The sequence below is a fragment of the Carcharodon carcharias genome, chromosome 9 (assembly GCF_017639515.1).
Source record: "Carcharodon carcharias isolate sCarCar2 chromosome 9, sCarCar2.pri, whole genome shotgun sequence".
NCBI classification, from domain to species: Eukaryota; Metazoa; Chordata; class Chondrichthyes; order Lamniformes; family Lamnidae; genus Carcharodon; species Carcharodon carcharias.
In genome coordinates, this window is record NC_054475.1 from 104,230,391 (window position 1) to 104,246,080 (window position 15,690).

At 41.3% G+C, this 15,690-nt stretch overlaps 1 protein-coding gene across 2 annotated transcripts; it reads left to right on the plus strand.

The window, feature by feature from the left end:
* The first annotated feature begins 505 nt into the window (after positions 1 to 505).
* leap2 (liver-expressed antimicrobial peptide 2) lies at positions 506 to 15,379 on the plus strand. Of its 2 annotated transcripts, none has more exons than XM_041195942.1 (3): positions 506 to 699; positions 5,105 to 5,259; positions 14,689 to 15,379. In XM_041195942.1, the coding sequence occupies exons 1-3, from the start codon at positions 631 to 633 to the stop codon at positions 14,723 to 14,725; spliced, it is 261 nt and encodes an 86-aa protein (XP_041051876.1). In that variant the 5' UTR covers positions 506 to 630; the 3' UTR covers positions 14,726 to 15,379. The 2 variants fall into 2 exon arrangements, with proteins under 2 accessions (XP_041051876.1, XP_041051877.1); XM_041195943.1 differs by having other exon boundaries at positions 506 to 666.
* The last annotated feature ends 311 nt before the right edge of the window (positions 15,380 to 15,690 follow it).

The window sequence follows — 15,690 nt, forward strand, 5'->3', positions numbered from 1 at the left end:
ATCATGACATACTTCTTTTCAGTGACGTAATGCTGCTATCCTTTAAAGGCATATTGCAACAATTATCATCCACTGATTAAAAAATGTGTGTATGTGAAAGTTGAAGGCTGGCTTTGCACTCCTCCACAATAAATGGATGAATAGACAGACAGCATTCACTCAAGGCTCTATTCCCTCAACAGGTGTCAGCAAACAACACATTTTGTGGGGCAGTAGAGTTGCTAGAACTTTGTTAGGAACTTTAAATTTTCCCTCAGATTCCTGCATTTAACCCAAAGAAAATGAGGGGAAAAATATTGCATACGCCCAGTTCCGAAAATACTTGATTTGTGAATATATCTACCATTCTCAGTTAATTAATAAAACTGATAAGGCTTTTATCAGAATCCACTGTTGCATTTTTTTTGTTCCCTCTTGTTTGAGGAATGACTCATATGGTTCATTGCCAAGAGGTAATGTTTAAAGTTGCCAAATACTTGGCAAATAATCTGATGCAAGAGCCAGTCTTTGCAGGTACTGAAAGGATCAGAACAGTCACTGTCCTTGAGAACTCTACTTATAGAGCCAGATTTGATCCTGCAACCTGCAGGCTTCACAATAGCTGAAACGTTTGCCTGATAGTTTTGAAAAATGGAAGCTACAGGCTGGAGAACAGGACTAATGATTGTATGTGTTACTTTATTGGTCTTTTGTTCTCAGGTAGGTGAAATTGTTAGTCTGATCTAGACGCTTGCAAAATAATGAGATGATGTTTGTTTACGTGTGGTAGATGTTTCTACAATATCCAATCTTTCTTTTCATTTCTGCTTACCTAGGTTTTCTTTATTCTGGGAAGGAAGATCTAAAATTATTAAAACAAGTACAGGGCAGGTTTACTGAAGTTGAATCTAAATTAATGCTTATCAGTAATGCATTGTCCTGTTGACAATGTTGAATATTTATACTGATCTGATACAAATCTTCTTCACGTTTGAGAGCAATTCAGATGTCAAGAGGTGGGAGCATTTATTTTGGAATTATTAACTGCTTGCGTATAACCAGGAGCATCCAGCAGTTAAAATAATGGAATAGAATTTTCATGCAGATTCTCCTGATCAACCTGCATAATTTGGAAACCCTAGAGAAATTCTTGAGAAACGGTGTAAATGCTGGAGTTTGTCCAGATCTTCCGTTGTAGTAACACCTGATGAATGGGAGAACCCCATAGAAAATCAATGCCAATTACCCAAAATAGTGAAGACAAGAGTTTCATACAAATGTGTGAACCAGTGCTCCAAAAATGGCACACTGACTAAATTAGTTGAAAGTTGATTACTGAATCATAGGCCTGAATCTTCTGGTCAGTGTGCAGGGGTGGGCCCCGCTTGCTGACATGTAAAATGACGTATGGTGAGGTCGGGCATGCATCCTGACGTCACTGCGCGTCAATTTGCACACAAGGGTCGGTTACGTGTCTGCCGAACTGTCAAAGGCCTATTAAGGCCATTTAACAACTACTTGAAACAATTACCAGGGCTGCCCATCCAACCTTAAGGTTGGTGGGCAGGCAAAGAGCCCAGGCGGCCTTCGCATTTATCATGAAACCTCATCCATTAAATTTTTATTAAAATTCATTGACATGTCCCAGCTCATGTGGAACTGTCACATGAGGGGACATGTCTGAATAATTGTTTTTTCCCCTTATTTCAATTCTTCTTAGTCAAAGTAATCTCCCTGAGGCACGAAGCTGCCTCAGGGAGATTTCTGCACTCTTTTGCACGCATACGTGAACGACACAGGCCCCAACTCTCCCTCCTCCCACCGCCTGCACAAGGAGTGCTCAGCGCTTCCGGGTGTGTGTCACGCTGGGCGGGCCTTAATTGGCCCGTGCACAGCAGGTGGCGATTGGCTCCATGCCCGCTCCCACCCAGCCTGCCTGACAGGAAGAAAATTCTCCTCATAGTCTATTGCTTTTAAAGGAATATTGAATATTCTTTGGGGGTTCTGTGCAGTATAGCTGAGCACTGATAGAGAGGCTTGCCAACTTCTCACTCATTTCCATTCTAAGATGATATCCTGTTATAAATTCAGATCTGCTGGAGATATCTCCTTGGGCTCAGTGGTGTCTTAAGTGGTCTGAGCATCTACCTTTTATGGAAATTGATACTCATGAGGACCCAATTTTAATTCACTCAAAACCCATTCACTTAGAGTTAAAATCGGGCCCTGACTGTTCTACATTAACCAGTGTGATAAGGTGATAAGTGCGATAAGATTACACGAGGTGTAACAATGAACATTCCTTATGATCCGGATCAGATTTTCATGGTATACGCATGTATGTTCCTTAAATCGAAGGTCAACTTGACTAACATAAGTGAGGTGCAGTTTGGTTCAAAATACAAACTGTTTTAATCCACGGTAAATTAAACATACAGGACAATGAGAGCCATTTGGAACAATTGTACAAGATCAATACTTGTAGTGTTACAAAGATAAAGAACATAAGTGCCAGCTCACTCATATTATTCAACTTAAAGGAACAATCTCTCTGCATCTTTATTTTTTAAAACTGAGGTATTAGGTGTCAACCTGAATGCCCAGACATGTTGACAAATTGTTGGTTTGGTCTCCGAGAGAAACAACGTTCCATCTAACATTTCGTTACCTTTCGTCTGTCTGCAGTATCATTATCCAGTACAGGGCTCAGAATAATCAGTTTTAGGAAAACTTTTACTCAAAATACGCTAAACATAACTCTTGTCCAGATACTTTGTGTGAAAAATTGGCCAAAGAATTCTGAACTCTGGCTCAGGTTCCCTGTAGACATTTAGGGGGAAATTTACTCTGTGCACTACTTGTAGTAAGATTGGTAATGAGTTCTTTATAAAAGCATTTATGATTTTCATGCAAATAGTGTATACATGAACTCTTCCAGGTTACTGCTTTAAGTTTCTTTGGAACGAACTCTGTAAATGTTACAGATTCCTTAACCAGTCTGACTAGGTTTGATTTCTACACACAGGCCCCAATTTTTACAGGGAAGTGGGCAGCTTCCAGTGGAGAGAAAAGATGGCTGTTTAACATGTTGAGGCTTAGGAAACAAAAAGCCTAATAGATTTAAAGGCAGGACCTCTTTAAAATTTCTTTTATCATTTCCCATCCTGCAGCTAGCCAATTGGTAGGCTGGTCGGCTGCCGGCAGGCAAACCAGCGCCAGGAGGCCACAGCCAGGGGGCTATGGAAATGGTCCCCAGTAATCTGGAGGGGGAGAGACCAGGGATTGGTGTTGAGTGTGATTGGGGAGGTCGGCGATCACAATAGAGGAAGAGAGAGGCTGACATTGGCCAAGAGGAGGCCGAAGGTTTCCTAACAGGGCAGTGGTGGAATACTTCTGCTCCTCTTGGCCTACAAAAGTGCTGAAAGTTCACTTAACTTAAAGGGGAGTGTAGTAATTATGGTTTTATTTAGTGTGTAATAATACTTGTTAGGCAAGATTACACAATCTGTAATAACCAATGGGAGAGTAGCGTGGGCTACCTCAGCAGTCAGCATAGAGTTAGAGTTGGAGCTGAACATGTGTAGTTGCTGCTGAGTATATTGTAAATAAACTTAATATTTCCACCCAAGAAGTGTTTGCAGATCAACTCTATCATTAATAGCACAACTTGGCCACCCTACATCAGGGAGACAGTGGTCTAGTGGTAAAGATCACTGATCCACAGGCCTGGGGGACATGGATTCAAATCCTGCAATGGCAGCTGGTGGGATTTAAAATCAGTTAATAAATTTGGAATATAAAACTAGTCTCGGTAATAGTGACCATAACAACTATCATTGATTGTTGTAAAAACCCATCTGGTTAACTAATGTCCTGTAAGGTATAAAATCTGCTGTTCTCACCCAATCTGGCCTATGACTGCAGGCCCACAGCAATGGTTGACTCTTAACTGCCCCTTGAAATGGCCTAGCATGGCACTCATTTCAAGAGCAATTAAGGATGGGCAACAAATGTTGGCCTACAGCAATACCCGCATCCCATGAAAGGATTTAAAAAAAAACTGCTTGAGCTAGCAGTTTCTGCTTCCCTTTTGCTGCTGGGTTTTTATAGTCCTGGAAAATTGGCATGGCAACTGTTAAACATAATTCAGGCTCCCAATTGCACAATGGAAGCTGGATTTCAGAATGTTATTATTTGAATATGAAGCCCCTCCAAGTCAAACAATCTCAAGCCACAAAACTACTACTGTGGAAGTAGTGGCAGGGATGTGTGCAGTAGGGTGGGGACACTTGTCCTGTTGTCAAATTTTTAACCTCTTCGTGATCCTTTCCTGACCATTGTGGAAGAATTAATATTGAGGTGCAAAGTCTTTTTGAAGAATTACTCAATGTCTGCAATTTACTCTTAATATTTAGCATCCTGTGTCTGTAAATAACTGAACTATTTATTTGGTGGTTCTGTGTTATCCACAATCTACTTTTCTGCCACCCCAGTTACTCTATGCAATATTAATGTGAATTTAATCTCAGCTAACCTTTGAAGATAAGAACATTTGAAATAGGAACAGGACCTTATTGCTGTTCAATAAGATCATGGCTGAACTTCTCCATCATGTCCACCTTCCAAACATATTCCTTGTTTAGGTGCCTGGATAAGTCTTGGAGCCAAGTTCACGACAGCCAAAGTATATGACACCCTGACAATGCAGACTCACAACTTGCTGCGAAAACACACTGTAGACGAAGTGCAAGTTTGGAAATAGCAATTTCGTTAATCATTCAAACAACAACAACTTTAACAATGCTTGTCATCCATTGTCAGCCCATAGTCCCTTACTTCAATGCTTTTATTTAATATTACTACTCCAATGAGGTGCTACTCCAGTGGCTTCAGTGTAGCTGCTAGAAAGCTGCTGTGCTCAAGTGAGGAACCTTGAGATGCTTGTAGTTGCCTTTTTGCTAGTCTCCCAGTCCTGTTTTTAAATTTCTTGAACCTTTTAAAGTATTGTAATTCTGCTGAATTAATTCACATGCAGATACTGATTATGAATTTAATCTGTTTATTTGAGAGTATATTATTCTTTATTTTCTATTTAGCAATTATTTTGCATTTTTTAAAATTCTAGTTGGATTCAAAGCCCATCCAGAATGAAGTATTTCAGAGATCCCCTCTTCTTAGACGTGTTTCCCGGAACACTCCTTTCTGGAGGATGGTCATTGGCAGTAAACCCATTCAAGCCTACTGTCAGCACCACTACGAATGCATCACAAAATCCTGCAGGTACTGCCAGTGTAAGATAATTAAGTTGGTGACAAATAACCGCCTGTGCATAATTTTGTGCAAATGCAAATAACTCTCCCCCAGTTCAAACCCCTGTGGTATAACAGTGACTGACCTGCTTACACATCAGGCTCCAAATGCTGTATAGTAACTTCAAATAATCCTGTGACCATTCCACTCCACATGCACAGTAAGGGTTGAATTTTACCAGCCCTCTAGGGATGGGCTGGGAGAAGAGCAGGGCAGTAAAATGGTGAGGAAAAGCAGGGGATGGTGTGCCTGTCATCTTCCTGCTGCCAACAGCAGGGAAAGTGGAGGACGGCCCTCCCACCCAGACACCAATTAAGCGACTTAAATGGCCAATTAAGAGTCTTTTCATGCCACCGCTGGCATTTTACCAAAGGCAGGTAGGTTAGAGTGGCCATTGATGGAGTTCAAGATTACCTGACACTCTCCTTTCCATGCCCCATGACATGGAAGGAATTTCCTCGACACTAACCTGGATGCCAAGATGAATCCAGTGAACTGGTCTACAGAGCAGTGAATGTGGGACCCAACTACATGGCTCCATACTTGGATCTGACCTGGATACCAGTTAAAATACCAGGATGCTTTTAGGCTCCCTTATGGGGACTGGGGCAACATACCTCTTTGGGCAGCACCACTTTTCCATACCTCCTTTATTCTCATAGTGGCACTGGCTAAGTTTTCAGCAAAGTGACCTCCCTCTGACCTCCGATGCCACAGCAGGATCAGGAGAGGAGGTCACTAGACATAAAAAATTCAAGACATAAAGGCATCTGGCACCAGAGAGGGGACAGACCAGCTGAAAACCAGATTGTCTGGTATATAACTGGATGAATGGTCATTCTGTGGCGGGCCCTCCGCTACATGGGAAAAGCATCTGGTGAACCTTGGTGACCTCACTGTGGGCCAGGATGGGGGAAATAGGGGGGTGTGGCCTTCCTTTTTGGGCATTTTTTGGCCCCTAGCTGAGGCTTGCCTGACTGGGCCTGATGTACCAGGTTCTGCTGTCAGGTTGTGAGGGTGCTGTCTTTCCATGGCATCCTTTTCTTCCAGGTGCAGTTCCAGCAGTGGCCACCGCTCCTGGTAATGGTGCTGAGACTGCTAAGCTGTCTGCCTTCAATTGGCCAGCAGTTCCTATTTGCTGAGCAGCCATCCTTTAAAGGGACGGCAACCTAGACAGCAACCAATTAGTTGCCTAACCATTGTAAAATGCAGCCAGGAGTCCCTCAATTCATCCGTAACTCTGAATGATGTGTCTCACCTTTTGCCATTATTGCAAATTAGGGAAGTCTTGCTACAACTGTACAGCACATTGCTGACACTGTATCTAGAATACTGTGCACAGTTTTGGTCTACTCAAGGAGGAATATACTTGCATTGGAAACAGTTCAGAGAAGGTTCACTAGGCTTATTCCAGGGATGAAGAGATTGCCTTATGAGGTGAGGTTGAGCAGGTTGCACCTATACTCATTAGAGTTTAAAAGAAATGAGAGGTGAGCTTATTGGAACAGATAAAATTCTGAAAGGGTTTAACAGGAATGTGACAGTGTTTTCTTTGGTGGAGGAATTTAGAACCAGGGGGCATAGTTTAAAAATAAGGGTCTCCCATTTAAAATAGAGATGAGGAGGAATTTCTTCTCTTAGAGGCTGTTTGGGTTCCACCAGGGCCACTCAGTTCCTGACCTTGACATCAAGGCCGCATTGGACCGAGTGTGACAACAAAAGTCCTAGCAAAACTGCTGTCAATGGAAATCAGTGGGAAAACTCTCTGCTGTTTGGAGTCATGTCAAAGGAAGATGGTTGTGGTTGTTGGAGGTCAATCACCTCAGTTCCAGGACATCACTGTAGGAGTTCCTCAGGGTAGTGTCCTAGGCCCAACCATCTTCAGCTACTTCATCAATGACCTTCCTTCCGTCATAAGGTCAGAATTGGGGATGTTCGCTGATGTTCAGCACCATTCACGACTCCTCAGGTATTAAAGCAATCCATGTCCAAATGCAGCAAGACCTGGATAATATCCAGGCTTGAGCTGACAAGTGGCAAGTAACATTCACGCCACACAAGTGCCAGGCAATGACCATCTCCAATAAGAGAATCTAACCATAGCCCCTTGACATTGAATGGCACTACCATCGCTGAATCCCCACTATCAACATCCTGGGGTGTTACCATTGACCAGAAACTGAACTGGACTGGGAGTACTATGATATCAAAGATGAAGTCACCTTGTAGTGTGATGCCAGTGAGACAGGTCTAGGAGCAACTCTGATGCAGCATGGGCAACCAGTCACATTTGCATCCAGGGCACTAATGCAAACTGAATGATGCTATGCTCAGATTGAGAGTGTCTGGCTATTGTTTTTTCTTGTGAGCATTTTAATCAATACTTGTTTGGGAGAGACAAAGTAACAGTGGATTCCAAACACAAGGCCCTTCAAAGCATTTTTCACAAATTGCTACTATCTGTTACAAAGTGTCTGTAAAGAATGTTACTTTGTTTACAAAGATATAATCTGGTATGGCATACAAGCAAGGGAAACATCATAGACATGTTGTCGAGAGCAGCGCTCCCATGAAGAATGTTGTGGCTGCTCCGTAGACTACAAAATCTTCCAGATTCAATGTGAAGCAGCAGCTAGACATGAGCCTGGAAGTCATCAACCCAGAAGAGACATTGTATCTGACAAACAAGCGACTTGTTCAAATTAGGTGAACTACCCAACAAGATACAACTCTACAAGTGCTACAAGAAGTAGTGATCTGTGATCACAAGAGTCTACTGGGCATAACGGGATGAAATAACAGCCCAGGATGGCATCTTGTAGAAAGGAAATAGAGTCACCATCTCTAAGGAGATGAGAAGGAAGATGCTGAAGCGCATCCATGCAAGCTATCAAGGAATTGAAATGACTGAGAATGGCAAGAGAAGTGCTCTATTGGTCAAACATAAGCAATGAAATTAAAGACCACATTGGCAGTGTGGTGCATGTAATGAGTACCAAGCTAAACAAGCTAGAGAGCCCTTGATGATGCACAACATCCCAGCCATGGATGAAGCTGGGAATAGACTTTTTCTCTTATAGCAGGAATGGATTATCTTGTAGCTGTAGCCTACTATTCTGACTACTGGGAGTTAGACCAGCTGACTTCAACGACAATGGGAGAAATAGTAGAATGCCTGAAAGCATACTTCAGTCAGTACGGCATTCCAAACATCGTGATGAGTGACAATGGTCCTCAGTTCACAAGTGAAGAATTCAGCCAGTTCACAAAAGATTGGGAAATTCAGCATGACACATTATCTCCGCACTATCCCCAGTCAAATGAAAAAACTGAGGTGGCAGTGAAAATTACTATAGGACTCGTCAAGCGATTGAGCAAATCTAGCACTTTTGTACACAAGGCAATTCTCAAGTGGAGAAACACACCAGCTGAAGGCATGGAAGGTAGTTCTGTCCAGAAATACAAGTCATGCTGCACGCAAACTACTCTTCCAATAGCAGAAAAGCTTCTGAAACCAGAAGTAGTAACAGGCATGAGTGAAAAGCTCAAGGTGAAATGACAGCCAAATTTCAGTTTGACAAGACTGCCAAACCATTACCAGAAATGAGCACGAGAGAGCGAGTCAGGGTGCAAATCATCAATGTTCCCAACAGGAGTCAGCCCATGTGGAAACTTGGCACATTTGTAGAGAAATTGTAACCTCAGTTGTATGCAGTGGAAGTGAATGACCAGATATACCGACTTAACTGCAGGCATACTGGAACAACTAGCAAAGCTAGTTCCTTCACAGTAATGGGCCAGTCAGTGAGAAAGTGCAGCTGGTGGGATCCTGAGTACAGAACTACCATCAATTCCAGAGTCCCCAACAACTGCAATGGAACAACAGTCACCAAGGCAACAAGGGCCATGGGAACGACACTCTCCAGATAAGGAACATCACCCAGATGACCAGCTAATGTCAACGCACACGTGTCACATTAAGGTTTAAAGATTATGTGTGCAATGCATGTTCAGAGACTGACCAGTAGAACAAAGAGTTGTTAATGCATGAGAACAATGGGTGTATAGTGGGTAACTTGGGTAACTCAGTCACACATGATCGTGCATGCAAATGTGTCTTTTTGTTCACTAGGAAAAAGGGGCTGTTTGTATCTCTTGTTTGATCTGAAAAGGGGGATGTTTGGCTTCTTGAAATGCAACATTTATTAAGTGTACTACCTGGCTTGCCATAGTCATGTTAGTCTGCTGTGAGGCAAGCTGACTGTTGGCTGCCATTTCTCTTCAGTTCAATAAAGCCTCTCACAGAGAACACACTGAAGAAGTATAGCTGTCCTTATATATTAAAAAGGTGGGGTGGCAATATTGATTAAGGAGGACATTGCAGTGCTGCAAAGAGAGGACGTCCCAGAGGGGTCAAGGACATGATCCATTTGGTTAGAGCTAAGGAACAAAAAAGGTGCAGTTTGGTGTAGTCTATAAGCTACCAACTGGTGGAAAAGATGGAGAGGGACAAATCTGCAAGGAAATTACTGAGAAGTGCAAGAATTATAGAGTAGTTATAATGGGGGACTTCAATTATCTGAATATAGGCTTGGATAGCAGTATTGTAAAGCACAGAGGGGGCAAGAAGTTCCTAGAGTATTTTCAGGAGAATTTACTACAGTAGTACATTTCCAGTTCAATGAGAAAGGAGCCATTGCTGGTATTAGTTCTGGGGAATGAGGTGAATCAAGTGTCATTTGAGGACAGTGATCATTGTATTATAAGCTTTAGGTTGGCTTTGGAGAAGGACAAGGAGCAATCCAGAGTAAGAATAAGTAACTGGAGGGAAGCCAACTTCGATGGGATAAGAATAGATCTGGCCCAAATAAATTAGAATCAAAGGTTAGCAGGCAAAACAGTAACTGAACAATATGCTGTCTTTAAAGGAAAGAGAATTCAAGTATAGCCAAGACATATTCCTATGAAGGGAAACAAATCCCTGTTTCCTGGATGATGAAAGAAAATACAGATTAACATGAAGCAGAAAAAACATTGCCAGGCTAAAGACTCTTGCTGATTTGGTTAAAAACACCTGGTCTAAGAGAAATATTCTTTGAACATCTACGTCTTCTAAGACTCTCAGTCAGAGAGTGTGTGTGTGCCAGGGTGCTTCAGAAGCAAACTGCAAGGAAAAGACTCTCTCTCTGCCCCACCTTTGTATTAAACCTCTTCAGAAACATCTCATCAGGATAACTCATCTGTTCTTTTGAAAGTCTGCAAAGTTGTGATAAATAAGAGTCATCAAGGACAGTATCACCAAAAAATCCATCTGAAGGAACTTCCAGACCCATTGCGACCATAATTCTGTTAGATCAACAGTGTCTAGGTCTCTTTGAGTCTTAAAATTCCTTTTAAAAGAAACTTCCCCATCCTCCAGCCACTGCAGGGGACTGTGTTTATTTTGTCCTGTTTTGTGGCTGTGTGTGTGTGTGTGTGTGTGTAAGGGGGAGACGGGGTTCGAATATCTGCTTTTAAGAAAGGAGAAAACCATTATACTTCTAAACTACAACTTGTATGTTAACCAGTTTATTAACTTGTTTTAAAAAGTAGTTTGTTTTATAATTTTTTGTCTTTACTGAAAGAAGCCTGGTTAGAGTTCTTTTTTATGCTGGGAATAATTATACCAAAGATAAACATTTGGTCAGTTTTGTCGGTGAATTAAACATTTATACTATTGTTATGACCTGTGGAGAAGTGGCGCTAGAATTAACTGCGCAGTCCTCCCATCATGGTTGTAACATAAGATTGGGGTCCCTCACAAGATTCAAAGTGCTGACAATGAGTGACTGGATGCAGATTAATAATAATTGTTAATGGATAAAAAGACAGACACCATTCTGATTCATTGGCGACTGACATGGCTTTGGAAGTTGCTATGTCATTTTTAAAGATAGAAGATTTATCCATTACAAAAGTAACTGAGGCTAAATTAAGGGGGGTGGCAGATAAGTTGAAGTTAGAATTAACTGAAGAGGCAAGGAAAGCAGACATAATTGAGACAGTCGCGCAGCATTTGAACTTGGAAGGGATACAAGAGAGATCACATTCTCCAGGGGTTGAGTCAATTGAGTTAGCTAGGATTAGGTTGCACATGAAGCAGCTTGAACATGAAAAAGAAATGGAGAAACTTAAATTTGAACTGGAAAGAGCAAAAAGATTTAAACAGCTAGAACTGGAATTTCAGGCAAGAGAGAAGGAACGAGGGAGAGAATAGCAGCTTAAAAGGCTGAAATTTAAAATCAAGGCACCAAATGTCAGGGAAAGTTTTGCGGACGGAAGAACTTATCCCAACCCAGAGTCCAGTGGGGAGATGTTTAAATTTGTACATTTCCTTCCAAGGTTTGGGGAAATTTGTAGAGGCATTTTTCTTTTCATGTGAGAAGGTAGCTAAGCAAATGAAATGGCAAAAAGGAATCTGGATATTACTCCTGCAAAGTAGATTAGTGGGCAGAACTCATGAGATTTATGCATCACTCTCGGGAGAGGTGTCTATGGATTATGATGCGATGAAGAAGGCTATTCTTGATGCATGTGAGTTGGTCCCTGGGGCACACAAGCAAAAATTTTGAAACATAAGGAAACAGCCTAGGCAGACCTACGTTGAATTTGTGAGGGTAAAGCAAATTAGTTTTGATCATTGGATACTGGTACTAAAGATAGAGGCCATGTATAAGACCCTTAGGGAAATAATTCTCCTGGATGAATTTAAAAGTTCACTCCCTCCAGCGGTAAGAACTCATGTAGAGAACCAGAAGGTTTCATCAGCTAGACAGGCAGTGGAAATGGCTGATGATTACGAGCTTGTCCAACAATCCAAACACTTTATCAATCACCCCCACAAACCTGAGAAGGATAGAAAGTGGAAGGGTGAAAAGGAAGGCAAGTAGCCAGGGAAGGGAAGGGATAACTGGGAATGTGCTGAAATCCCGTCCTCAGAAGGAGGAAAGTTCTAAGGGTGGGAGTGACGTCCGGAGGCCTAAGTGTTTCCATTGTAACAAGGTGGGACACACGGGAAAATGGCTGGAAGTTGTGTGGAGAATCGATGGGACTTATTCTGGTTCATAAGGATGATTCAGAAAAAAGTGCCCCGACTGCAAATACAACTGGTCAAGTTGTAATGTTAACTGCAGCTGTGAGTCCAAGTGTGAATACTGCTGTGAGTGCGGGTGAGGTGGGCAAGATACCTGAAAGCTACAGGGAATTCTTGTCAAAAGGAAAGGTAATTCCTTATTGTTCAAATGAAGCAGGCAAAGCTTTTGTTATACTTGGGGATACAGGGGCTACTGAAACTCTCTTGCTGGGGAAAGGCCTGACTTTTAACCTGAAAAGGAAAAATTTGCAGGGCTATGGGAAAAGGTGGGGGTGTGGTACCAGGTGAAATGTTCTTACAGAAGACAAGTATGGATATGATGGGCTGTATGGCTTCCTTCTGTGTTGTAACCATTCTATGATCTTTTGAATAACCCCCTAGAGCAGGTCACAACCTAACCTTTTGGTTAGAACTTGGTACCTGAAGTGGGAATGTCACACAAGGAGAAAATGTTAATTTTATATTTGATCATTCTGTCATTATGTGGAGTCCTCAGCCTGTATCTTTGCATTCCAAATCTCCTTTCACCTCCGAGTGCAAATGGCAGAATAGTGTCAATTACTGCCAGATTACAGAGATTTGTGTTGTAGATTTATGCTCACCATGTCTTGGATTGAAACTGAAAGATTATTACATCCTTTTGGACAGAGCATATTTTTGGCCACTTAATTTGGGTTAGGTTCCAAACCAGGTCCCAGATGTAAGAAAATCACAGGGCTGAACTTCTTCAGAGCTTTTCTTGCCATGTTCACTTTGCTGGATGTGCATTGGAAACCCTGTTTTTGCACAGAACCAGGTCTTCTGCTGTGTTTTCAGTAAAGTTTTGGTGACCACGTGAGAAACTCTGTGGAAATTTACCCCCTATCTCTGACCTGCTGCATTATCTGGATTCCTGATAACCTCCATAGGTTATTTAGTAAAAAGGGATTTTGTTATCGAAATTTAATCATCTAAACGTACATTTCCAAATTACATTTGGTGCTCTTAGTGTTAACATATAAAACAAACAGGAAATGTTACATTACAGTTTTTGATTGATCTCCTTAATAAACTAACAAAATAGGACCATTAATCTCTTTTTTTCTATTCTCCATTCCCAATAAAACAAATGGTGTGACAGTGGTGTTTGTGCCAATGATTCATCACATACTGAGTCCTGGTTGAAACTATGGGATAGAGGTACCACTGGAGATTGGGTGTTTCCCTACCTCTAATTGCAGTTAGTCATTTCCCAATTTTCTCTTATTCTTTCCTCCTCTTAAGGTGCTGACACCGTGGGGCACAGCACCAATCGTGTGGTACCTCACCTGTGAGGCCAGGGTTCATGTTGGAACTCCACGTTGGCAGGATATTTGGCCGGGAAAAGTAGCCGAAACTAATCCTGTCCTTAACTGTTGTCTAAACACATCTGTTTTTTAAATATAAAACAAAAACAGAAACAAATACCTGGAAAAAGTCAGCAGGTCTGGCAGCATCGGCAGCACAGTTGACATTGAGTCCTCATGACCCTTCAACAGAACTAAGTAAAAATAGGAAAGGGGTGAAATATAAGCTGGTTTGGTGGTGGTGGAGGAGCGGGGTGGGGGGGGGGGGTGGTTGTTGTTGTCTCAACAACAACCCCCCCCCCCCCCGCACCACCAAACCAGCTTATATTTCACCCCTTTCCTATTTTTACTTACTTCTGTTGAAGGGTCATGAGGACTCAAAATGTCAACTGTGCTTTTCTCCGCCGATGCTGCCAGACCTGCTGACTTTTTCCAGGTATTTCTGTTTCTGTTTTTGTTTTGGATTTCCAGCATCCACAGTTTTTTGTTTTTATTTATGTTTTTTAAATATACTGTACTGTTAATTTAATGAGACAAATTAAGTATATTTCTATTTGGTTAAGTGTGGTGCAGTTCTTTAGATGAGGGGTCTTACTTTTTAAATTAATTTATTTCTGTCAGAGTGACAAAAATGCAATATAGTTCAGTGGCATTAACTGAATCCAGGGTATCTAAAATACACAGAACCTTGGCCTCTTTCGTGTACATAATGTCTGACTTGAGTTTACAAGTAAATTGTGTGTTTTTTTCCGTGGGGAATGGATATTGCTAATAGAGATAAAGAGTAAGGATATCTGAGGAATTGAAGCAAAAAAGAATAACTTTGACAGTATCTTTGCTCAACAAGATATGATGTTGGAATACAATAAATCTTTGCTAAAGATTTGGTTGTAATAGATATGATTCACATTGTAATGCACACTGCGTTATTCTGTTTTTCAGAGATGGACATTGCACACATTCAAAATTTGTGTCCTAAAAAAGTCTTCCTTGTATTTCATCCATCAAGACAAACTGTATTAAGCAAACTGAACAAGCTGCTGATCCAGCATGAAGCCTATTTCTACGGGTCTTATTTACTCTTCTTTATGAGTTTGTTCTGTATGTAAAAGCATTGTTCACTCCTCCATATATATCTTTCATTTTTAAATTATTTCTCTATGGCTTTGTACCTCTCTTCTGTTTTGATCTCCCTGTGAGAGACAATTAGACTCATGTGTATTGCTGTTGTTATTGTGATGTAACCAAACTGCCTACTGATACTACATTGATGTTAAACATTGCTTGTTATTTTGTTATAAAATGAATGAAAATTGAAAAAAAATGTGTAACTACACAAGGTTTTAATCCATCGTTTACAGTACTTGATATCCAAGTTATCTGTGCGTATTATGAATGGGCCTCTGGTCAATGCCATTGGTTAGAGTCCTCTCCTTTTACTCTAAGTTGCTGTCCCAATCCAGCCCAAATTGATGGAATGGGAGTTTCCTGTCTCAGTTGGTTGTAAGGACCTAACCTGAAATATGTTTGCCACTCTCCTTATGTTTCCTGGTGTGACCTGGCTTTTAAAACAAATCTCCACAATCAGGAGACCAATCAGCCTATCCTAGCTCTTCTATCCAGAATAAAATAAACTTACTTTTCCTCATCCCTTCATTAAAAATCTCTTGAATGTCTAAAGCATTTGCCACCACATCTGTACACAGAAAACTATTTAAAATGTTGAGCACTCTTGATGGTGCGAGGTGAAGGGAGATGGTGTTGCGAAAAGTAAAGAAACAAAAGGTGGGTAGAGAGAAGGTGTAACTGAGAATAACAGAATCATTACTAACAGCTGAGTCTCTGAAAGATGGAGGCAGTAGTTGTAATCAGAATTGTTGACCTTAATGTTATATCTGGAAGGTTGTAAAATGCCTAAAGGAAAAATGAAGTGCTGCTCCATGA